The sequence below is a fragment of the Oryzias latipes genome, chromosome 12 (assembly GCF_002234675.1).
Source record: "Oryzias latipes chromosome 12, ASM223467v1".
Classification (NCBI taxonomy): domain Eukaryota; kingdom Metazoa; phylum Chordata; class Actinopteri; order Beloniformes; family Adrianichthyidae; genus Oryzias; species Oryzias latipes.
In genome coordinates, this window is record NC_019870.2 from 6,344,171 (window position 1) to 6,370,115 (window position 25,945).

Sequence of the window (25,945 nt, forward strand, 5' to 3'; positions counted from 1 at the left end):
TGCCTTCACTGTCGTCGGAAACACCATCCTCATCGGGGGCCAACAACTTGAAAGGGAAAAACTAAAACATGATTTTTATATCTACATTAAACATGTAACCAACACTTGTATTTAAAGAAAAAAACATGTCTAAGTACTAAAAAAAGCTAGATCAAAATGCCGAGTTTCAAAAGCACAACCTGTGAGTTATAGTTTTCATGCCGCAGTTACTTTTTATTTATTTATGTATTTATTTATTTATTTATTTATTTATTTATTTATTTATTGATCATTTGCAAGGAAACAAATCTGTATAAACGTGGAAAGGAGTATTTTAAGCCACAGTGGATCTAGCCCGTGTGTAACACAGATTTACTACAGCCTTTAACGCACCATCAGCTGTTGGTGAAGCGGACCGGATGGAGGCCGGTCGGTGGGCTGGTCTGCCTTCTGTTGCCTGACAACACGGGACCGTTAACATGCGCACCGCAGGGCGGAGACCTGTGGCTGCCGTCGCCGCCGCCGGCACACCGAACGCTGCTAGTAGAAGAAACACCGGTTCGGAAAGTTCTGAGCGCCGTTCATTGCCGCCGCGGACTCCGTTCAGGTGTTAGCTAAATGAAGCGGCTAACGTCAAGGTTAGCTAGCAGCGTTAGAGTCCCGCCCGCTTCGGTTCGGACAGTTTGTGTGAGAATTAGGAAGTTTTTTATGAAAATAATGTATCCAGGAGCATTCATTGCTAACATCACTTCTATATCTTTAGCTGTCAAACGGTGAAGTTAAGTATGTTTGCTTCTCAGTTGAAAATGGCTTTTTAATGAAACCATTCAAACTGGCAGCGTTCTGATTCCCCTTTTGGCCTCCCTCATTACAGTCTGTTTATTCTCTGTGGGACAACTGTGCCCTGCCCAGCAAAGCATTGCACTTTTGCATAATGAGCGATTATGGGCATGTCAGGGCTGAGCAAACCAAATCACAGGGTGAGGATGCAGAGAAAGAGGCTGCGGACTCCGAGGAGCAGGTGGCCTCCCTGCCCGCCTCCCCAGACCCCTCCAGCATCACTGCCACCACTGGGACAGATGCGTCCTCTGTCCTCTGTAAACAAAGGAGCAGAGGTCACAGGGAGCCGGCTTGCTGTGTCAAAGCAGCCCCGGACTGGCCCCTGCGAGGGCCCGCGGCTTTCGCTCCTGCTGTGATAAACTTGAACAATCCAGGATTTGAGCGGGCTTTTCGCGTCAAGGGGTCTGGAAGCCTTCTTCATGGCACATCCGAGACAAACGGGAACTACTTGATCAACCGTGGCCCACAAGAACAGTCCCAAAAGAGGAGGCCTGTGACAGTAGACTCGTCCAAAGCCAAAACGTCCCTGGAGGCGCTGAAGATGAGCATCAAGCAGCTCAAATGGAAAGAGGTGTGTTTATTTTATTTTTTTCTTAAGTTCTTTCTGCTTTATTCCCCCCCAAAAATTCACAGGGACAAGCGTGGAGAACTCATCCAAGCTTGGATGGTGAAGCGATCCAAATATAACCTCTGACATCAGCTCCCAGTTGCATGAGAGTTTGGGATTACAGGAAGCTTAGTTAGTTGTCACGGGTGTCACAGGATGAAAACCTCTGTCTCCCACACTCACCGTTGCCGTGTGTGGACTTCCTGCAGCGGATATCTGAATCCAGGCCAGTGGATTTATCTGCACTGATCTGCTTTATAATGGCCATTTTAGCCACTTAGTTCTGGAGCCTAATGTTGAGAGCTCTTGCCTTTATCATGTGAGCAGAGCTGCAAAGAACAATAGGTTAGTCAATCACCATCTATAGATATCTTTTTTTTAAGGTTAGCCATAATTATTTCAAAAGCTTTTGTTTCTGCTTTCATAGAAGGACACCAGTTAAAGCAGGGGACTCCAACTTCTGGATTCTCTCCACCACATCTGACTCATTCTAGACGCTTGTCAAGTCGCCCAATCACGTGTCAAAAATCCGTCCGTTACTTTCTTACAGCGGCTGCTCTGATTGCTAAACTGAAAAAAAAAAAAAAAAAAACGTATTTGGAAAGTTTCTTTCCGCAGAAAAGTTAGTGAGGAAACGGAAGAAGAGCCTTTGATATTAAAATAAAAGAATTCTGGATTTAACAGACAAAAACCAGGAGTTTTGAATCCAAATATGGATAACAGGCTGTCTAATGCTACAAGGATGCTGCTAAAAAGGCTGCTCAAACGGCGGACTAACAGTTTTAGTATATTTAGAAAATACCAGCCACTATCCTGTGACCTGAAAAAGGTTGGAGACCACTCAGTTAAAGATATTTGTAGTTATACATTTATGAAAAAAAAATCAAAGCAAATTGACATAGTTTTTGTATATTTCTAGTGCAATTTCTAGGAGTTTTGTAACAGCGTCTATACAGTGTTGGAGCCAGAAAAGAATCTTAAAAAAAAACTGTATTTTACCCATATAATTATTGCAAATAATCACATAATAATTAAAAAAGCGAATGCTTAAAACGTCTCAGTACATTAAAGAAACTGCCTCAGAGTTTTGGGTGGGACTGTTGGTGAGGGGCAACCCCGCCCCCTTTCCCCCCTGTTGATGGGAGCTTGTGGCCCACCCAGCATATTTTCTATGTCCCAAATTATCTTGTTTTCAAACTGCATTTTTTTTCGTCATTCACAACAATTTGAAGAAGGAAATACTCAGAAATGCCATTTGAAGCTTAAATCGTCTCAGTATATCTATCACCAGAAAAATGCCACAAGAACATGTGAAGAACTCTAAAATCATCATTGTCATCAGAGTGGGTCTTTAAGGAACTTTAGACTGAAGACTAGTGAGACTTGAACAAAGCAGTTCAAACAATAATAGCTACTGCTGGAACTACATGGACTTTCCAGTCCGTTTGGTGTAACTGCTGTGACAGTAAACCGCACTAAATGAATATTTTTGACATTTCTCAACCTTGAAAACAAACGATAAGGACAGCAGTCAAATCTTGCTCAGAAACTAATCAACTCATGAGTTTCTTTTTATTCTCTATTTATTCAAAACGTAACAATTTATTCAAAAAATTCTCTGGTCAGGCAACAACTTACGTATTTAAAACTTTGAATGTATAAATATGGCATCATGTTTTATTTTTTGCGGTGTTTATTCATTCATGAATAAACCAAAAAAAGTTATTTTACAGGAAATATTAAAAAAAAAGCCTTCTGATTGTTTTCGTTTGTGACCTAAACCCAAATAAATGACCTTTTCATGAATCAGTTTGACTTTTAGAGCTGTAAAGGAATCAAACCATTTCTTAAAACCAAAACAAATGTAAAGAAGTTGGAGCTGGTTTATGTCGCTTTGGCGTTCATTTTGGAGCCTAATGTAGTTTCATCCTGCTGCAGGCAGCTGATTCCCCCCCCCACACCCCCCACACCCCCCCCCCTTCATTATGCATGAGAAGTGAAGCATTAAGGTATGAGAGCACGGCTGTCCTGAAGACTCCTCTTACTTGACCCGAAGGTCTGGTGTCAACAACAGCAGATACATTACCATCATGTTAGACGCCAACACCCCCCCAAAAAAAGTCTAAATGCCCCCCGATCTTGTGTTGTCTGTAAGTAGGTGTCAACATCTGTCCAGGAGTGGAAACTGATGACCTTTGGGGTCCGTTAGAGATCGATGTATCCATTTGTAATGTTTTCAGAAACACAAGAATGGGATTCAAAATATATAAAGTGTGTTTTAAAGAAGGTTTCAGGGGGTGTTGGCCTCAAACTACTGCATGTGTGCATCTGCAGCGGTCTCTGGCCTGCAGGACAGCTGACTTTACACATATGGCATACTTGTTCACGGTAAGAAATTATTAGCCCTAAGCTCGTCTAATCCAATAGACGTTTAGTCGTCTTTAAGGCAGAGATAATGGCAGCCAGGGGGGGTGGGGGGTCTGAGTGACAGTCACAGAAAATACCCGAGAATTTGATTGTGGCGATTCTGATAAGGACGCTGCAGACTAAGCTGACGCTGAATGGGTTTTAATGATTCATGCACACACGTTTCCTGGGAGTTGGTGAAACCCGGAGAGGCGGAGCTGGAGAGAAACCTTGTTTTGCATGGATCATTGTTGGTATTGATAGCAGGAGGGTATCATGCAAACAAATTCATGCGATGCAGCTCTGTTGCAGCCATCGACTGTAGATGAGAACTGGGCAGTGACTCCTCCCCCCTCACATTCCAAACAGGAAGACGTACCGTTTCAAGAAGCCAAAATCCCATAGACTTCTATTGAGAGATAAACAGCAATTACTCATTCTATTTGCCAGAATAATAATAAGTTCTAAGATGCCTCAATAACAGTAGATGAAACCTTTGACAGATTCTGTTGTCTGCTTTCAAATGATAGGGGTGTGGACTTTCGACACGCTGACTCCTGATTGGCGAGTGCTTCAGACCGATTTGGACCAATCACTGCGAAAACGTGGCGAAAAACGCTGGCGAATAACGCCTGGCGAATATTCGTCCCGGTGTGTACGGGCCTTTAGGGGCCAAGTTAGGTTCAGCTTGAAATAAATGAAAAAACATATTGTAAATTAGAAAAAAAAGAAAATTGAAAACCGTTTTAAACTCTAATGTACACTTTGTAAAGTTGAAGGAATTAATGAAAATAGTAAATTTGAGAAAATAAATTGTAAACTTGAGAGAAATATTGAATATTAGAAAAAATAATTCTAAATCAAAAAAAGAAAAATTTTCCAAATAAATGTTTATTTGTATTTTCAATTTTTTTTGTTTCTCTATCTGCTTTCTGTTCTCAGTTTCAATTCAGTTTTAAATGTTCGCTGCTGAGCCGATCCTATTTTCCTGTGTGGGCGGGGCTTTGAGCTCATTGGCTACCAGGATATGATTTCCTAAATGTGTGACAGAGGAGACTCTTCACTACTTCAGACAGACATGAACATTTTCACTTTAAAATCGCCACAAAGATTTATGTCATGTTGGCAAAGCTGCACTAAAAAAATCAACCAATCAGGAGGGCTGTGAAAGGGGAACGTAGTGTGGAAAAACTGTACGGTATAATGATGATAATGCTCTCCCAAAGTTTGGTGCATCAGAGTGGAGGAAGCATCTGAGCACACGTCGTTCCGCAGGAGAAAAGGCCTCACTTTACCGGAACCTCTTTGGGAATCCTGGGAAATCATGTCAATTAGCTAATTAGCTCTAAGCCCCGCCCCCATGTCAAAATAGCATCAGCTCAGCAGTGAAAACTTGAAAATTGAATTGAAACTGAAAACTAAAAGCAAAGAGTAACGGAAAATAAAGTTAAAAATACAAAGAAAAATTTTTTTGGGGATCAGTTTAAGGTTCAGATTTTCAATATTTCTTTTAAGTTTACAATACTATTATTTTTTTCTTATTTTTCACTAATTCCTTCAAGTTTACAATGTCTACTTTCAAGTTTAGGACTGTTTTCGAATTTAGATTTTTGTTGTTGTTTTCAAATTCACTCTCTGGTTCTTTCAGTCACTTTAAGCTGATCCAAATTTGACCCCATAGCACCATTTAAAGAATTGATCATTTTTGACTTTGTCATATACAGTGAGGTCAATAAGTATTTGATCACCCTGTGATTTAGCAAGTTCTCCCACTTAGAAAACATGGAGGGCTCTTAAATTTTAATCATAGGTGCATTTCCACAGTGAGAGACAGAATCTGAAGAAACATTCAGAAATAACCTTGTACGATTTTTTTTTAAACTATTTATTTGAATATTACTGACAAATAAGTATTTGGTCACTTGATTATCAGACAGATTTCTGACCAGCAAAGACCTGCTGTTCTGCTTTTAAATGGTCCAACTCCACTCTGCTCATGATTCTAAATTAGTGGCACCTGTTTGAGGCTGTTAGCTTGCATAAAGGCACCTGTGCACCACACAATCAGTCAGATGTCTAACTACCAACATGGGCAAAACCAAAGAGACCTTCACAAAGCTGGAAGTGGCTACGGGGCAATTGCCAAGCAGCTTGGTGAGAAAAGAACAATTGTCAGAAAATGGAAGAGGCTAATGATGACTGTCAATGTCCCTCGGACTGGGGCCCCTCGCAAGATCTCACCTCGTGGGGTATCGATGATGCTAAGGAAGGTGAAGAATCAGCCCAGGACTACATGGGAGGAGCTGGTCAATGACCTGAAGAGAGCTGGGACCACCATTTCCAAGGCTACTATAAGTAATACATTAAAACGTCATGGTTTAAAATCATGTATCGCACGGAAGGTTTCCCTGCTGAAGTCAGCCCATGTCAAGGCCCGTCTGAAGTTTGCCAATGATCCATCTTGATGATCCAGAGGAGTCATGGGAGAAAATCTTGTGGTCAGATGAGACCAAAATAGGACTTTTTGGTCTTAAGTCCATTCGGCGTGTTTGGAGGAGGAAGAAGGAGGAGCATCATCCCAAGAACACCATACCTACAGTGAAGCACGGGGGTGGAAGCATCATGCTCTGGGGGTGTTTTTCTGCACAGGGGACTGGACGAGTGCACTGTATTAAGGAGAGGATGAACGGGGCTCTGTATTGTGAGATATTGGGCAAAAACCTCCTTACCTCAGTCAGAGCGTTGAAGATGGGTCGTGGCTGGGTCTTTCAGCATGACAATGACCCGAAGCACACAGCCCAGAAAACCAAGGAGGGGCTCCGTAAGAAGCATATCAAGGTTCTGGAGTGGCCTAGCCAGTCTCCAGACCTAAATCCAATAGAGAATCTTTGGAGGGATCTGAAACTCCGTGTTGCTCAGCGACAGCCCCGAACCCTGACAGATCTAGAGAAGATCTGTATGGAGAAGTGGGCCAAAATCCCTGCTGCAGTGTGTAGAAACCTAGTGAAGAACTACAGGAACCGTTTGACATCTGTAATTGTTAACAACGGCTTCTGTACCAAATATTAAAGTTGTATAACTCAAGTGATCAAATACTTATTGGTCACTGTAATATACAAATAAATTGTTTAAAATAATTGTACAATGTTATTTCTGAATGTTTCTTCAGATTCTGTCTCGCACTGTGGAGATGCACCTATGATGACAATTTTAGACCCCTCCATGTTTTCTAAGTGGGAGAAATTGCTAAATCACAGGGTGATCAAATACTTATTGACCTCACTGTTTAAGATTGACCGAAATATAAGACGCAAATAAATAAGACAGTCTGTCAGCGCGTCAGACTTTATTAGCCGAGGAGTTCACAGTAACTCCAGAACTTGCTTGTAACACGCTACACGTTAGCATGTCCACAATACCTGTAACTCCCAACCTTGTTAGTAACAAGTAAATAACACAGTCCGACACCGCTAACATTTAGCCGCGTTAGCATATTCACTTTGTCAGTGTACTTCTCAAAATTGCTTCGACATAAGGAAGTACAGCCAAAGTAATCCAAATATAAGGTGCTTCAGATTGTTTAAACAAAAACAATTAAGGCTCTTAAGTGCGTTTTTTAAAATGTCGTAAGCCATTTTCTATGGGTAATGTCCCACTTGCTCAGTCCAGTTCCCATATACACTGAATGGTCGGATCCTGTTGGATGACGTTTGTTTTCAACACTCTGAAGCCTCTTCCCTGGCTCAGAATTGATTCTCAGAGGTCCGCTGTGGAAAAAAAAGGCGGATATAAACCGTGTTTTATGTTTTTGAGCTCAATATAGAAATCCGTCACTTGTGCCGAAGTTTGCCGCCACAAATATTTTGGTCGACTCGTGCAGCGTCGCATCGATCGGCTGTGAAATGACTGCACTGCTGACAGCCGAGTTGCTCTCCTGAGTAACATTTGTCCCACAGATTCCAGTGGGGTTTAGGTCAGGGCTCTGAAGGGAAAATCAATCAAACACATTGATTCCGCAGCAAAGTATAATGAAAATAGATTTTTTTCCTTCACATTAGCATCACAAAAGAACAAAAGCTTTTTGACAATAAATCTAGATCATTTACAAAAGTTTGTAGCCCATTGAAAGAAATCGTCATTGTTGCTGCTGTGAAAAAGCAGCTCAGATGTTATTTCACAGAGCAGGTATAGTTTTATTCTTATTATTATTTTATTCATTATTTTTAGGTAAAATGACAGCTGGAAGACATATATTTAAGCAAATAATAGTACCCGGTAGGAACGTAGTGTTTGTGTGAGCGAAAGGAAAGCATCAGTGGTTGTAAGGAACAGTGTGTGGGACGTGTCCATCGTTCTCGTTTTTGCTCTAACCGCTGCCAACTCCTTAAAATTGTCTCTTTTCTAAAAGCAGAAAATCCTTCAGTTCCTGCTGCGGCCAAATCTTGCAATCCCACGTTTCCGATGTGGCATCAGCCGGTGTTCCTGCTCAAAAAAGAGGCAAAGATGTTCTCGTAAACCCCCCCCCCCCCCCCCCCCACACACACACACCCCCGCCCCTCACATCTTTAATGTGCTGCTGTGAGGAAATAATGAACTTCCTTTAGGAAAAAAAGGGACTTTTTATGTGGGATAAGTGCAGGAACTTGTCGATCCAGCTTCAAAAACACATCAATAAACTGACCACAAACCACAATGATGAAAAGAACATGCTTTAATTTGCTGCAATTCCCTTAAAATTCAACATTTACTGAATCTGCAATGTGACTAAATGTATTTAGACAAAGATTTATTTTTAACATCTACATTAAAGTTGCACCAGCATAGAGTCATCTAAATATATATATATATATATATATATATATATATATATATATATATATATTAGGGCTGGACGATATGAGGAAAACTTGCGATATGCCATATTGGGATAACGATATAATTTGCGGTATATAAACAAATAGCAAAACAACCAAAAACAACATTTCCATTTCACTGCAACAGTTTAAAAATTATACTCCAAATGAGCCTTGTCGACGTAGGAGGCAAAGATCAAATGTAAAAGGGCTCATCTGATTGATCAACAACGTAAACGGGTCCTTCCTTCCGCTTGGTTAAATACATAAAGGGATTTATTTCATTTGTTCAATATTTCAAGCTGCCATGAGTTTGTTTTAGCACATTTAAGGTAACCATTTATTGCGATTTTCACCGTCTTTTGCGGAATGCATATTGCACAGCTTGATGTCGCGGTAACGATAAATTTGCGGTATATTGTGCAGGCCTTATATATATATATATATATATATATATATATATATATATATATATATATATATATATATATATATATATATATATATATATATATATATATATATATATATATATATATATATATACATATATATATATAAATATATATGCATCAGAATGATTTTAAGGGTTAGTCGGTCTCTCCAAGGCCTTGGAGGTATTTCTTTGAGGCATTAAAAGTTTTGCCTCTATACTAAAAAGTAGAATTTTTTTTTTTTATTATTAATTTTCATCTAAAGGCGCTTTTCCCAGTTTGTTAAAGTACAATTTTAATCAACTACACAAAAAATGAGATTCCTGATGAAACACTAATTTATTTTGAAATAAAGTAACCTTGTTTTTATGTTTGAGAAAGATCAAATGTGAAATTTAAACTTTACTTTGAAATGACCAACATATAAATTTTTAAAATTAAATTTTAACACAAAAAGTTTTGTACTTTGTGGCTTTATTATTTTTTCTAAGGTCTAGGTCAAATATGTAAATTTCTAAAATAGGTTTAATTCATTAAAAAAAAAAAAAAAGCTTTAAGGACCCACTCCAATGAAAATTGTGTTTTGAACATGTTCTTGTGGCATTTTTCTTATAATAGAGGACATAATTAATTTAGCTCAAGATTAAATACAGCAACAGACGAAAAAAAGATCCTATTTGTGACAAAGAAAAAAATTCTGGACGGGCCACAAGCTCCGCCCCATTCTGACGCATCCACTTGTACATAAATAGATCCATGAACGTCTTTGTTTTCCTGTTTTGGCTCAAAACCGTACGCTGGACAGCTCCAGTATTGCTCACCATTTTGTTGCACCAGGGGGCTGTAATCTAGCAAGATCGCTTGTAAACAGAGAGCTCTCAGCAATTGCCACTCTCCAGAAACTATGTCCTAGTAAACGACATAGGTTTTTTGATTTTGGCTAAAAACGGCATATTTAAAAGACACCTAGAACCCAGGATTTTTCTGTCAACATCATTAAGAAACAGCTGTTTAAGTTAGAACGGTCGCTCAGACCTAATCTCTGTCTGTTCATATAATCATTTAAATGCAGTTTGATCCTATAAATTGTACATTTAGTGCTTTTGTTTACAAATATTTACCAACAAATCATTAGTTCTTCTTTCAGGTTGAGTCAGTGTGGCTTCCAGAGTTTTGTGTTGTTCCAGGAATGATTCACACTCCTTTGCATAGCTCATGAGTTTGTCACTCACCGTGAAAACAGGAAATGGCCCCAGATTCTCACCTTTTCCAGCCAAAGTCATTTCTGCAATAGTTGCAGTCAAATCTATTGTACATGTGGGGTCGTGCTTTTTGTCCGTCGAAATTCAGAACATGCCTTCTTCAGGGTTTGTAACTACAAGAAAAATCACAACACAAGCTCAAATGAACATAAAAAGCATGACGACTTTGATGAAATGTAAAGTATATTTTAGTTATTTAATCATTTCTGTAATGAGTTTGAAAAATTTCTGTGAATTCTTTAATGAAAAGTAACCTGAGCTGAAGGTGTGATTCATTTGACATTTTGTGGAGTTTGTGCTCAGAAAATTTGACAGATGAAGACAAAAGAGGAAGCATTAGTGATTTTTTTCAAACTGCTGTGACTCATCGCTTCACTTCGATGTGTTTGGGAAGCTAACAAACCTCAAAGAACCTTAAATATTTACACTAATCAGACCAAATGAAAAAACAAAAAAAACCTTGAAGCCTGGAAAACCGTGTTTTTTTCTGTTCTGACTCTTCTTCATCTGGTCTTTGTTTCACGGTTGTCTTCAGTTTCCTTTGGGAAGGCGAGCGCCCTGTGACATCTACTGGCACGGCGTTTCCTTCCATGACAATGAAAACATCGTCTCAGGGCAGGTCAACAAGTTCCCAGGTATTTCAAAGCGTCTCCTGCACTCCCTGAACTCCACGTTTTTTGCCTTCAATGTTCACGCCAGACTGGTCGGCTCACAAACTGTGCATCCGTTACTGCAAATCGAGTGTGTTTTTTCTCTTGAACGTTCCTGCAGGCATGGTTGAGATGCTGAGAAAGATCAACATGAGCAGGGCGGTGAGGACCATGCAGGAGCTCTTTCCTGAGGAATACGACTTCTACCCGCGCTCTTGGATCCTGCCTGAGGAGCATCAGCTGTTCGCCACACAGGTCATCATCTCTGAAATCATCTTCCCTCCTTTTTAATATTTTATGCAGATGTTTTTCTAAAGGTTTGGGATGAAAACCAATCAAAAACTAAAAAAAAAAATCTGAATAAACACTCAGAAAATATTTGGAAATGTTTTATAGTCATGTCAAATGTTAAACTGTAAATTTGTCTTCTTGCTTTGTTTGGTTTCCCTTCCACCCCCACTGGTTGATTTATTCCAGCATTTTTAGTTATATTTAAATATAACATTGGCTTATAAACCCAGACAACATTTGGTCCATTCTCTATAAAATGTGTAAATATTTCAAATATGCCAAACCACTATCTAAATTATGTTTCCTTTACTTACAATGAGGGAACTTCAGACATCAAAGCTTTAATTCTTTATCTTTGAGTATTAAAATTAAATAAAAACCTTTTCATTTAGGACTCAAATAAGCAATTTCTTTCATTACCATCTTTAACTTAACAACAATATTCTATATTTTAAGTTTTCTGCTGAAAAACTCAGAAATGACGTTTTAATCTCAAATTTTGTCTTCCACCACGAGACAAATGTCACGACATTAAATGCATCCAGCAGGGGGCGCCAGCAGAACATTTTGAACTTGCACTTTCAGGCACTTCAAGAAGTTTTCAGTGTTTCTTCTAAAAAAAACTTTTAATTAGGAGAATGTTCAAGGTTTTATATTTTGTTTACCATTTTCAAAACAATATTTTTTTTAACAACACACAATTTTTCAATATTTTTTGAATGTTTAAACCTATTCTTTGACATTGATATCATGTGTGCTTGCTAAAAAAACAAAAACCTTTTAGTCAGGATTACTCACTCAACCACTTTAAATTTTATTTAGTTTTTTTTAATTTTTATTAAGATTTACGTTTATGAACTTTTTTTTTGTTTTTCACCTGCTCTGAATAGCAGGTAAGCTGTTCATCCTACAGCAGGTGAGCAGCTTTTGCTGCTGAAATACCGAACAAAGCATCAGGCTAAACAAAATACTCAGTTAAACAACTTTTTGCCCGTTCAGGTTTGAGAAGTTCCCATTCAAATGTTGTTGTAATATTTATCAAACCTTGTCTCATCTTCAAAGTTCTGTATCGTTTCGATAAAAGTGAGAACCACATTGTCTGTGAAGCCAAACGGCTTTGCCTTTTTTGCTGCCCTGATAAGTTTTACTCATAAAAGTTGTGGAATTAATTGGAGTCTATAAAGTTTTTTTTTTTTATAGACAGGATGGCAAAGAGGCTTCACGCCTTTCAGAAATCCACGCCATGATGTCATTTCCTCCTTCATTCATTTCCTTTTCATTCACAGATCCGTCTGATAAAGGAGAAGGACGCGGCGGTGAACCCCACTTTCATTGTCAAACCAGACGGGGGGTCCCAGGGGGACGGCATCTACCTCATCCGCGATCCCGCCGACGTGAAACTGGTGGTGGGTTCACAGGCCAAGCAGGCCGTAGTCCAGGAGTACATCCCAAAGCCGCTGCTGATCGACAAGCTGAAGTTTGATATCCGCCTCTACGTGCTGATCAAGTCGCTGGAACCGCTGGAGATCTACATCGCCAAAGAAGGCCTGACCCGTTTTTGCACGGAGCCCTATCAGGTACGAGGACAGCCCTCTGCGGTTTGGTGTTCGCAGATTCTTCATCCTTTTTTTTATTTATTTTTTTGTTCTCGCGCAGGAGCCAAGCCAGAAGAACCTGAGCCACGTCTTCATGCACCTCACCAACTACTCCCTCAACGTCCACAGCGGAAACTTCGTCCACTCAGACAGTCAGAACACAGGCAGCAAGCGCACGCTCTCCAGCGTGCTCTACCGGCTGGCCGCTAAAGGCGTGGACATAAAGAGGGTGTGGTCGGACATCATCGCTCTGGTCATTAAGACCGTCATCGCTGTTGTGCCTGAGCTGAAGGTTTATTACCAAGCGGATATTCCACCTGGAAAACCAGGACCCACTTGCTTCCAGGTGGGTGAACAGAGTCCAAAATGTTCTTTTCAAAATAAATCTTCATCTTCTGCAGCTACATTTATTTGTTCGTTTTATTTTCTTACATTCAGAAGTTTCATTCGACTGCTATATATAAAAAAAAAAAACTTTTAGATCTTCCACCACAAATAATCAACATTGTTATCAATAAAAAGGAGTTTTTTTTACTCCACATATTTATTGAATTAAAGTTCTGCAGCACAACCATCAAACTCTGTCAAACCTTAAAAAATGAGGCTAAATAATTCAGTTCAAGTGCTTTAAATTTATGAAATGGGTCATTTTTTTGAATGATCTAATAAACCTAAGTTGCTTTTAAAGCTGCACTTTTTTTTATTACTTATCCTGTCCAACAGCTGAGCAAACCGCTGAAGCTGAAAGCCTCTTGTGTTGGAAAGATTTTACCATGACAACATGGGGTTGTGAATCTTCTGACACACGCGGTGTATATTTGTATAAACCTCTTTTGTAATTTAGACTACACTTTATTCATATTGATTAGGATATGAGGAAAACTCACAATTTGTGATATTAATCACCAATATTGCGATGACGGTATAACTTGTGATACATAAACAAATAGCAAAACAACCAAAAACGTCATTTCCATTTCACTGCAAGTATTTAATTTAAATAAGAGTGAACATTTCTTAAATTACTCTCCAAATGACCCTCGTCTACGTAGAAGGCAAACATCTAACATGAAAGGAGTCCATCCGATTGGTCAAATGCGTAAATGGATTTATTTGATTCGTTAAATGCTTCAAGCTGCCTTAAGATTGTTTTAGCACATTTAAGATGACCGTTCAGGCCCAGGAAGCCAGCACCAATGGGACACAAAAATGGGATGTTGCAGAGGTCCCGGTTCCCCCCGCCAGCAATGGGGAAGGGTACAGAAGATCAGAGGACCCACCTTCCTTGAATGTGTGTTTGTGTGGAAAGCTGCACATTTAAATAGCTGTAGATCCTTTTATTTAGGAGCTGTTGTTCTGTCCAAACTTTCACGACAAACTATTTAGTATTTCCAACCTGGGATTGGGATCTTCTACCAAAAGTGGAACAACAGAGATTTTGACGAGCTTCAAGAACGACTGCAGCTGCTTAGGATCAGTGCTACGTGCACACTATAACACAAAAACAACAATAACACAAAGAAGAAGCCCTTCCTGCATAACAGTTGTTTGCATGTGCTAAAGCAACAGAATCGCTCCTGCTGCTGGTTTTCCGGGAGATTGTTTTCTGGAAACAAAAGCTGGAAAAATGACCAGCTGGATGCCATCATGTTTTATTACAACAAAACCAAACAGAGGAGAACGTAGTTGTCTTACTAATGAAGCCTTTAGCTTAGTACTTGTCTGGATCACCCAGAAGAACTTAGATTGAATATAAAATGAAGCTTAAAATTGCATTTCTGAGTATTTCTTGTTGTGATTCCGCAGTAGATGGAAAAATGCAGTTAAATAGATCAAAGGATAACCAAAGTGGGTATTTCTAGACGGGTTTAATTCAAAAAGAGCATCTATTTTCATATGGTCACAACCAAGTTCAAGTCAATACTCACATTTAAAATGTCCCCAACATCTAGACTTTAATATTGATTTTTATTAATCAAATACATCAATTTTATTATGACCATAACCAGAACTAGGCCCCTATTTAGAAAAAAAAAGCACAGTAATTATGACTTCAAAGAAATATTTTGTACATTTTTAATAATCTTATAGACATTCTAAATGTGTTTTTATTCCTAATGTGTCTAACAAAAATGGGGAAAATAAACGCTGGGCCTTATTTTAGACCCGTATCTTCCTCTTTAATAAGTCTGGGAAAAAATGAGATCATTTTAGGAAGTAAATATCTTCCTAATGCGTTGATGTTCTGAAGTTTATTTATTTTAAATCTTGTTTTATCTGCTTAGATTGTAGTTTCCAGTGCCAGAAAAACATGACAAAAAAACCCCACAGCATGTCACTGTGTTTTATTGCATTCTTTTATTTTTCCAGACATATTTTTCCTTTTTGTCCAAAAAACTGCAGATTTGTTTGCACAATTCTGATAGTCTTTGAAGCATCTGATTAGTTTATTTCTTCAGGAATTCTGTTTCAAGTTGTATCTCGTTTGGAGTTTTTATTTATTTATTTTTTACCTTAATTTACCAGGTAAGTCAATTAAACAAGTATTCTCATTTACCTGGACCTTTGAAACGTGTTTTGGGGTTAACACATATTTAAAAATGGTTGCGGTTTATAATTGAGTCACCTGACCTCAATTATTCAGGATGGATGTTGTTTCACACAGTTTGAGGCTTCTGCTCCTCCCTTTTGCTGTCCCCAAGTCGCCCCAGTTTAAAAATAAAACCACTAGCGCTTTATTTTGAAGGAGCTCACATCAAGCTGCACATACTGCATAAACTAGCAGCCTTGGTTGATTTATGTATTTGTGCTTCAGATTTTAGGTTTTGACATTCTGCTGATGAAGAACCTGAAGCCGGTGTTACTTGAGGTCAACTCCAACCCAAGTATGAGAATCGAACACGAGCAGGAAGTAAGAGTCTGCAGGCGCTAGGGTTGTCCCGCCTTCCCGTCCTCGTGCTAAACCTGTACGTGTTCCAGGTGGCTCCAGGGGTTTTTGAGTTTGTCCCCAGTCCGGTGGATGAAGAGGTGAAAGTGGGGGTGATCAGGGACACGCTGCGCCTCATGGATCCTTTCCACAAGAAGCCGGTGATGTAAGCAGCACCAACACGCACCGCTGTGGCTCCCAGCAGAAATGCTCGCTATCAAACCAAAGTCACACATTTGCGCACACATCAGGGTTTGACAGCTGCTCCTTCTCCTCTTCGTTCCTCTTTCTTTATCCATCTCTTTTTCTTAGAGTCTGTTAAAATATCTGATCCTCTTTGTTCTGTTTCTAAAATGAATATCATTTCAGAACTGCACCTAAAACCAAATTCATGACCAAAGACTAAACATGGATTTTTCTTCCTTTGCAAAAAGAGGACTCTTTTATTTTGGAGAGCAGGAAAGCTCACACCTTCTCAATGAACTTCCTTCTTCTTTTCATCTGAAATCTGCTGCATTTAAACATCTGACTTTCAGGTAGAGTTTTGAAAACTCACCTTCTGTTTGTAAATTTAACTTGATCAGGTTTATTATCTAATTTTAATTATCTATTTTATTTCTTTTTCATTTTCTTATCCGGAAAAATCACCGCAAGTTAGGATGAAAAAAAAAAAAGACTTGTGTTTTCACTTATTCCCACTAAGACTATACTTTGAATACCGTTTTCAGACATAACTAAGTATGGTACCATTTAAATGACATTTTCATTGTGTTTGCCTGCATGTAAAACCTTCACTGTATTCATATCTCTGGAGACGCTGCAAAAAAAAAAGCCTTTTGCTAAAACGACAAAGTCTTGTAAGAAGAAAAAGATGTCAGCTTACTGTACTTAAATATGAAAAATGAAAAATACATTTAAAGAAGAGTTTAAGCATCTGATATTACAGGAAAATGAACTGCAGTGGTGGGGCTTAATAAAAATCAAGGATTTTGCATACATTCTTGTTATATATCATAAATTATAAAAAAAACACTTTAGATTTAGAGATAATGTTTGACTCTTTTTATTGATTTAAGAGAAATGTTTTGATTTAGCAAAAATTATGCATTTTTTAAATTAAAATTTCTTCATAGTGATGTTTAATAACTTAGGCATATATTACATGGCAAAAATGTTGTTTCCCATTGAGTTTGAATCAGCAAAGCTGCCGTCTGCATCACAAGTTGTCTTTCTAAAGCACATGTGTCAAACTCAAGGCCCGGGGGCCAAATGTGGCCCTCCATGTCCTTTTATGTTTCCCGCGAGAGCATTAAAAGTTTTTAATGGACGAAACTATGGACAAAAATTGGTGTGTATTTATTCATATCTAGGGGGAATCTGACTTGAAATATCAGAGTGGGCAACTATACATTAGGACTTAAACACTGTCCATATAACCTAACCTGACAGAATCAAATCAAACATAAAGGAATTGTTACAGTTATTTTTCATTACATTTAGTTACATGTATAAATTATATCTGGCCCTTTGAGGACAGCCACTATACTAATGTGGCCCTCAGTAAAAATGAGTTTGACACCCCTGTTCTAACGAAAAGAAAGCATAAAAAACGACGCGTGCAGCCTTTTTTTTCTGCAGAAAACATTCTAGATCTTTTTGTTTATAAAATATGTTGTCTGTTAGAGTCAATTTGACCTTTTTGCCGATCATTGTTTAAATGTTTTATCATTTCTACTATTCCTAATTATAAAAAAATGATTCTAAACCCAATGCAACATCCACGTTTAGCAGTGAGGTCTTCTTCCAGTAGGATGGAAAACATTCAGTGACTATTTACTGAATCAAACCGGATATTTATTTTACTGTCTGGACCTTATCAGATATTTAGAACTACATAGATAAGATGAAATCACCAGATGTTTATAGTTTGAAACGTCCTGCTTTTATATTCACGGCTGCAGAGTTTCCAAACTGTCAGGAAGCGTTAAAGTAAGCCGAGGTCGCAGACGCGCGTTTGCTGCACAGATGGTCTGCAGGTGAGTGAGCGGCGCCGCGCGGCGTTCGCCGACAGCTGCTCCATCCATGGATGGCGTACAGACAGTCTGGAAGCAGAGTCTATTCTGAAGTCACTCTTGAAGGAGTTTCAGTTAAGATGAAGGGAAACGAAGCGACTCATTAAAAAAAAAGGGAGGAGGGGCTAAAAAGCTCTGCAGTGGTTTAGCAGCAGAACGGAGGGCGTAGGAGGAAAAAATGCGATGACAACATCCAGTAGGGACGACTGTTTAATTGTGAGTGTTGAGGATTGTGCAGCACTCTTTCTTCTTGGTGATTTATGAGGCGTTACAGCACAGACGTACATTCACAGGCACTAAAATATCCCACAGGAAAGCTGAAGTATTCTTAATAGCTCTGCAGGAGAGGAGACCGTTTTTAAAGCCTGGTTTATTCCTTCTTCTTGTTTTCTTTGTGGCTCTGCAATAAATTAGTTCAATGTAATTATTGGGGCATTTACATATAAAGAATAGCAATATGTTCAACTTCTTCGCACTTTGTGCTCCTGTGACTTCTTCTGCCACCTTCACACTTGTGCGTGCTGTCCTTCTGGATGCGGAGGCCTCATCGATTCCATTAGACATTCAGCAGCGCAAACCTCCACGGCGGTGCCATCCACACGGCTTCATTATTTATGGAGGAGAACCGGTTTGGTCTGAGGCTGTGGCGGCATCTCCTCGTCCTGTTTGTTTGCACTTCTGGCTGATGAGGCTCCTACAGGTTTCCCCAGGGGTGATTTTTTTTTTGTTGCCATTCAAGCACGTTGGGTTTGAAACCAACAAAATCAAACAAAAAAATGAATCTAGAATCTTGATGTTTTCATGAAGCATCTGTAAGAAAATGACATCTCAAAAAAGCGCCTTGGCTGGTGTGAGGAAACAATAACCTCCATGTTTAACATCATTATGTCCCGCAGCAGAGATGCGGATTTCTCTGTCCAGAAAGGAATTTTAGCCGTTATGAAAGACTCCCTCCAAAGAAAATGATGACATCACAGCAGACGAAAACATCATCGAAAAGGAATAGGAGCAAATGAATAGGGCTCAAAAAAAGTTTTAATAATTTTATAACCTAATGAAATCACAACACGTCTCAGGGATATCTAAAGGAAGTTTCTGAAATTATTATGGGATGGTCACAGGGCCTAGTTTTTGGCGATTTTCACATTTGGGAAAAGAAAATCTTTGTTCAAGCGATCTTCACCAAACTTCACACACAAGCCACCAGGTTAGGTCTACAATCAAAGTTTTGTGACCTTTGGCCTTGGGAAGGAGTTGTAATCTGGTATTTTCCTAAAAAAAATAAAAAAATAAAAAAAAATCAACTTTCGTACCAGCTTCAAACTTGGACTCCACACAAAAAGAGATTTATGGAGCACTTTAAGAAAAAAGATGGTGCTGATCAAACGCAACACTCAGAATCTTGCCTAATTTTATTTATCCCCCAATTTTTTTTTTTAAATAAATGGGTTATGAACTGTTGAAACAAAAGATTTATTCCAAAAGGTGTATGTCCTGGTTCATCTAAACTAACACCAGCTGAACTTTAAAGAAAGTCACAGCTGTAGTCAAACATGGTGGTGGTAGTGTGATGGTCGGGCGATTTGCAACTTTGTGACCTGAAGAACTAAACTGTAATTAATATTTACCATGAACTTTGAAGCCAACTAGAAAAATCCGAAAAAAGTTTGTTCACTCAAAAAAAAAACTGTCACTATATTTAGTGAGGGTGCAATTACTATTCTTAATCTTCAGAATTATTTAAGAAGTGTTTATTTTAAGTATTTCAAATGAATATTTTAGTACTTTCTTTGTGTTCTGCTCGGCTTGTGTTTTGAATGTAGATGAGAATTGTTTCACTTTGTAAAACGCAAAAAAAAAATACTAAGTCAAGACGGGAGTCGATACTTTATAGAGAATTGAACCCCAATCTAAATATAATTGTAATCAGCTGTGTTTACTGGTCGTCTCTCTGCAGCCTTTCAGACAGCACGGCTCTGTAAAATCAACACAAGGCTGCTCATTAAGCAGAATGCAATCAGAGTCAGAGTGGATTTCATTGTTCTGCTGCTGGCATTTGCTCCGCCTCCCTGCTGCCAATCAAATCAGCTCAATTTAGACAGTCTGTCGCCTTTTCGTTGGAAAAAACTTCCAACCTGAGGAAAGATCTGTCCTGCTCAAACTCCCAAAATTACCCTAAAAAATAATCCAAATAATGTTTTATACAATCTGGATTTTTAAAATGAAAGAGTTGGATTTAGCTGCTAGTGGAAGTGCACATAAATGCAGCTGCAGAGGCTGGTTTGAGCTGATCCAAGTTCTGTAAAAGTATTGATCAGATTCAAAATGCTGCTTCAGACTGAAATCTGTTGTATCAGTGGTAAACAAAAAAAAAAAGGAAAAGCATTTCGCAAAGATGTAATCCTGGGGCTAAAAAATCAAATCAAAACTTTATTTCTATAGCACTTTTCATCTAAAAACATAACACAAAGTGCTTTACATACAAACGAAACAACATATATAATATAAAATCAAGCACAAAAATTAAAATAGGGCCCCCCCTCCCCATACCTACACACGACCCCCCCTACCCCTTTCACTACTCCCACCCCCTAACTGATGGGGATGGACAATGAGAAATAGGCCGAGCACGAGAAGAAGATGTTTGTGGTTGGAAACGTTAATATTTGGGACCTCTCTCTCTGTGAACAGCTGCCAAATGCTGCATCACAGGCGGGGGCCGCCCCACCACTGCTAAGTGGCGATGCGGGCCCCCACCTAGAGCTGCAGCGGCTGAACAGCAGCCGCCCCGGAGGGAGAGGTTTAAACTGAGGGAGCAGCGGAAATAAAAATGAGAACGAAAAAGTAAACCGTAAAACATTGAAATAAGGTAAATCAAAATAAATCATTACAAATCTGGTGTAAATTCATAAAACAAGATAAAATGAATAAATAACAAAATAAAACAATAAAAGTAGTAAAATTAGCTAAAAGACGGGTCAGGTCCTCTGGCAGACGAGGGCTGAAGAGATGCCTCTCCATAAGTTTTGGTTTTCCCCGTTAGAATGGTTAGAAGACCAGAGCCAGAGGATCTCAGGATCCATGAGGGTTCATATTTGACTAAAAGATCTGATAAATAAGAAGGCAAAAGACCATTAAGACATTTAAAAGCTGTTAAAAGTATGCTAAAATCCACCCTAAAGCATATGGGGGCCAATGCAGGGATTTTCAAATTGGAGTGATATGAGCCCGCCTCCTGGTCTCGGTGAGAACTCGTGCAGCAGAGATCTGGAGAAGCTGAAGGTTCTAAAAAGTCAACTAACGTTGTGTTGTTTTAAAGCTTGAAGTGTTTTTTTTCTTTCTTTTTTGTCTCCTCCGTCAGGAGTTACCAGGATAAGAGCAGGGGGTCTGAACCCAGAGAGGAGATCCAGACGGACGCAGAGTCGGGCAGCAGGAGTCCGGATGAGAATCAGCCTTCGCTGTGCCTGAAGCAAGTCTACCCCAAGTACACCAAACAGTTCAACCACCTGCGGCTGGCGGAGCGAATCGCCAGCCTGTTCATACGCTTCCTCGGGGTCAAGGGCAACATGCGGCTCGGTCCCACTGCCTTCCGAACCTTCATCAGGTGCACATTTTCTTAAATGAAGACGGTCAAAAAAAAATTTTCGTTATGGGGGGGGGACAAAAAAATGCATTTGGATTCATAAGAACAGTGGACGGAGTGCCTCGATGAACACACTGATCTATACTTTCTGATTGAAATGAAGGAGTCTCCAATATCCCATAATCCATCAGTCAGCAGCTGTTGCTGCAGCATCTCATTTGCCAGTGTTGAGAGGCAGCCAGGTGTTTGAGTCCGTTTCCATGGTAACCCAGGTGTTGCTTTAACCTACAGATCTGCTGTCGCAGCACCAGCTTGTTTTTCTTCTGCATGTTTTGGACTTTGTGGAACCCCCCCCCCAAAAGAAATGTAAGGCTTGGCTCTGATGTGAGGAAACTACTCCAACCAGGAGCCAGCTCGGCCATAGATTCGATGATTTCAACTTTACTTCAGTTTTATCAAAAGTCTGAAATTGAAATTGTCTGTTCCGTGTTTGCGTTTGTTGTGCTTCATGACGGCTAACAGCAGCACAATAAGAGATGCTGTCCCGTTAACCCGATGCATTATGGGGGATGTAGTGCTAACATTGGCGTTGAAGCTGGACAGACTCATGTCTTTAGGTTTTGTTATTTTATGCACTTTTTACTTGGTCTGACAACAGATCCCGTGGGAAGCAACGCTGCTAAACATGATCTTCAGCTGCTGTTTGGAACTGAGAAACTTTGAGCCATGTCGGCACCGGGACGTGTGGACGTTAACCACGTCTGATTGGTCAGACTGATGACCTATCGCTCAAACCTCCAAGGATGATTGGTAGAGAGAGTTTAAGGGGCGGGGCTTTTTAAAAAATAGCTATTGGCGAAATCGTGGTACCGTCATTCTTATCCAAATGTTATCTATCAAGCCGTTGAGTTTTGAGCCAGATGAGGACGAGGAAAACGAAAGTGTACATGGATGTAGTCGTCTGTAAAGTAGTGCATCAGAATGGAGCAGAGGGTGTGGCCCGCCCAGTGTATTTTCAAATGTCATTTTTTCCTCTGCTCCTGATTCACAATGATTTGAATAAAGAAAAACTCTGAAATGCAATTTTGATCTTAGTTTTCTTTATAAATGTCTTTCATCATTTGAAAAATGCCACTAAAGAAGGATAAAAAAAAAAGAATTTGTTTCGGCATTTCTGAGCTGCAAAGTGCAGATTGACCCTCAGCTGGGGTGAAATAGGGAGGTAGAACAGGAAGTGGTCAGGGGAACGTCAGCAGGAGTCTGGACGCTGCTTTTACAGTCAGAGCATACTTTGTATGTCTGTGTGAACCTGAAGCCGCTCTGATCTCTGGATGAGACGCTTCCCTCGCGTTCCCCTGCAGACGCCACTCGTTCCGTCAACTCAGCTTTTCTTGTTTCAGGACCTGCAAGCTGAGCAGTAGCAACTTCACCATGGCCTCTGTGGACATCCTCTACATCGACATCACACGCCGCTGGGCGGCTGCTGCGGCCGACTCCAGAGAAGCAGGTAACGGCGGAAGTCCTGTAAAAAGGATGTGGAGGACGGAGGCGCGGCATCCTTCAGACACTAAACGTATTACGCGCCCCCACATAATTGCTCGCCATCCCCTGTCAGATTTTTCTCTGACTCTGCGCTCGTGTAATTGAGTGAAGCTCGGAGCGTGACAGCAGAGACGCCCCGGCATGAATTATTCAGACGGTGCACCTTGACAGGGGGGTGTTTGTGGCGGGGCGGATGGGTTGGAGACGGCATGGAGCAGCATGGAGGTTTCTGCGGGCTGAATCACAATCAGCTCAGGTTTGGCCTCTAAGTTCTGCTGAGAGAAAGAGAAACGCCTTTTTTTTCTTTTTTACATTTTTTCTGCAGGAACCTATAACATTTAAATGATCGTGGTTATCCTATGACTATAACTAGACACTGCTGTGCAGTAGAAGAGATGAATGTGTGCTTTAAGATTATTTTTTTAATAAACCACTCTTGACAGTAGATCAAAAGTCTTAACATGATTTTGATCAGCTTTCTGACATGCTAAAATCTAAGACAAAACTCAATTGACGAAAACAATCTTAACAAATGTGTTCTTTCAAATCAGTTGTATTTTTCCTTGGAAGCAGAAGAGCCACAATGGAGGAGCCTTGTGTGGCTCCATCGCCTCATGTTGCAGACTCCAGGAGTAGAAGACATTGATAAAAGCAGATCTGAGTTCTCCGTTCAAAAGATTTCTCGAGCTATTGTTGGGATGCACAATGGGAGTTTCTTGTTGATATCAGATACAAAGATGTTTTCAAAACGTTGGCCGACGCCAATATTTGAAGCTCAGTTTTTGAAGATATGTTTCTGCTTTGATTGGGATGACCCTGAATGCAGCACAAATACCGTGTCATGACGACCCATCAGTTTATTTGTTTAAGCATCACTGCTAAATGATTTTAAACTACATAAAATACTCACTCAAAATGATTACTGGTAATTAAGTATTTCACACTATTTCAAATGGATTGTAGAGTAAAAAAAAACTTAAGTGTTTTAATGTTTCTTGATTTTCTTGGTTTCTTTATTTTGTAGAAATAAAATAGCTCATTTAGAAATTGTTCAGCAGTTTAGTATTTGATCTTGACTATACCCTATTTAACTATTTGTATTATATTTGATACAAGCATTTCTGAGACCACCATCTCATTAGCATGATCCAAACTTTACTTAAGATCCTATTGTATATAACTCGGTCCATGTTTTCTGCCCTGCAGTTAATCACTATTCCACTAGGGGCAGTAGAGGGGCTTTTCCTGCTCATTTCAAAATGGCTGCCTCCATGAAATCCCCAAAACACTTTTGGCTGGAAATGTTTAGCTAATTTTTGAAACTTTAGGTTGAGAATAATCCATCTTTTGTTGTTCGTTTCATTAAATGACTGTTTTCTGTACTGAAAGAATTTAAAATTACGGTAGTTCATAATTAGTTGCATCATGTTAAAAATGTGTGAGTCAGCAATAAGGTGCTTTTTTTTCCATAAACTTGATGTCAATGTTTTCGCATCTTATTCCAACGTATCATAATTGATACAAAAAGAAATGATACTGCAAATGTTTTTTGTTTTTTTTGACATTTTGTTAATTGTTTGGTTCTTTGCTGTGAATCTCTTTCCCCTCCAGTCATGATGAACTTTTGCTTTTCAGGAATGGGTCTGCAGGCGTTTGTGGAAGCCTTCTTTTACCTGGCCGGCCGCAGGTTCAGGTCGCTGTCGCTGCGGGAGCAGGTGGTGTCCCTGTTGGAGCTCTGCGAGGCGCAGCTCGGGCCTCAATCAGAGGACAGGCGCTCCCTGAGCTGCAGCAGGGCGCCGCCACCGCGAGCGGTCAAGACTCAGACGCCGTACCACACTAACTCTCAGCTGGCCTCCCCGGCGCCTCAGCGAAGGGCGGCCAGCCAGGACAACCGTCCGCCGCAGACTCTGAAGCCCCGCATGCTGAGAGCTAGCGTGGAGAACTGATGAGACAGAGGCGAGTCAACCGGTCTCTGAACGCCGCCTTCAACCTCTCTTCGCAGGAGACGGGGAGAATTGGGGTGCATTTCTCCCATGCAGCTCCACAGAAAGACCAGCCCAACTCCCGCTGGCTGAGCACTGCTCTCCGTCTGATTGCTTCTTTTCAGATCAGGAGATACCTGCAGGGGAGATGCAGTAGAAAGTAAGAAATGAGTAAAGAGACTGGTGGATTCCTTCTTTCCCTCCTGGTGGGATCATACATCCGCAGCATGGCCCTGTCAGGAGGAAGAAACGGCTGCTTTTCATTTCTAACCGATTCTCCAGGGCAGCTATTCGCTGAAACATTTACAACAAATTGAAACTCTCCTTTCAGGGAAAACACCCAATCTGTAGATCCTCAAACATTGCAAAGGAGAAACTTCTGCATTTCAGTCATTTAAATTTGCACAGCAGTTCTTCAAATCACTCCATTTGCACGGATGATAAGCTGCTAGGCTTTTTTTGCAGCGTGCATGTGTGCGTGTCCATCCACTGATGAATTTATTTTTGTGCAGCTCAGTGGTGAAAGCCTATTGACAGCCTGTGGCTCAGCTGTTTGTCCTCCATGAGCCCATTAGTGATGAGTTAAGTGAATAAGTATTCGCTTATCCTCTATCGCGTCAGCGGCTATTTCTGTCAGGCAGCCTCGGCCAATATGTTTTTAGGCCGATTGCTTTGTAGTCGCCTAACTCCCGCGGGGGATTCATAATTTCAGAAGGAACTGCATGGCACAGAATTGAACCATTTTACCTGTCAGCTACGCAAAGAGCACCCACTTAACTTTTATTGTTACAAGTTTGTCATGAATGAGAATCTGATGTAGATCGGATGCATTTACTGAAGTGTAGTTAAGTTCATATGAAGGAGAAATACTTGACGAGTTTTTCAGGGCGATGGAAAAATAAATGTTTTTCTTTTACCAGAAG

At 40.0% G+C, this 25,945-nt stretch overlaps 1 protein-coding gene across 3 annotated transcripts in view; it reads left to right on the top strand.

The window, feature by feature from the left end:
• The first annotated feature begins 373 nt into the window (after positions 1-373).
• The window catches only part of ttll11 (tubulin tyrosine ligase like 11), a 48,244-nt gene continuing 22,672 nt past the window's right edge, over positions 374-25,945 (top strand). For 2 of the 3 annotated variants that reach the window (XR_002874249.1, XM_023960464.1), the window contains exons 1-10: positions 374-1,390; positions 10,917-11,016; positions 11,153-11,286; positions 12,609-12,899; positions 12,979-13,263; positions 15,733-15,828; positions 15,897-16,009; positions 21,277-21,519; positions 22,899-23,005; positions 24,676-24,996. Coding sequence is in view for 2 of the 3 variants with exons in the window: in XM_023960464.1 (XP_023816232.1) it covers positions 914-1,390; positions 10,917-11,016; positions 11,153-11,286; positions 12,609-12,899; positions 12,979-13,263; positions 15,733-15,828; positions 15,897-16,009; positions 21,277-21,519; positions 22,899-23,005; positions 24,676-24,986 (2,157 nt within the window). In the remaining variant the exon portion in view is untranslated. Of the gene's footprint in view, positions 1,391-10,916; positions 11,017-11,152; positions 11,287-12,608; positions 12,900-12,978; positions 13,264-15,732; positions 15,829-15,896; positions 16,010-21,276; positions 21,520-22,898; positions 23,006-24,675; position 25,945 lie in introns of those variants that run through there. The other variant, XM_023960463.1, reaches the window with a different exon arrangement.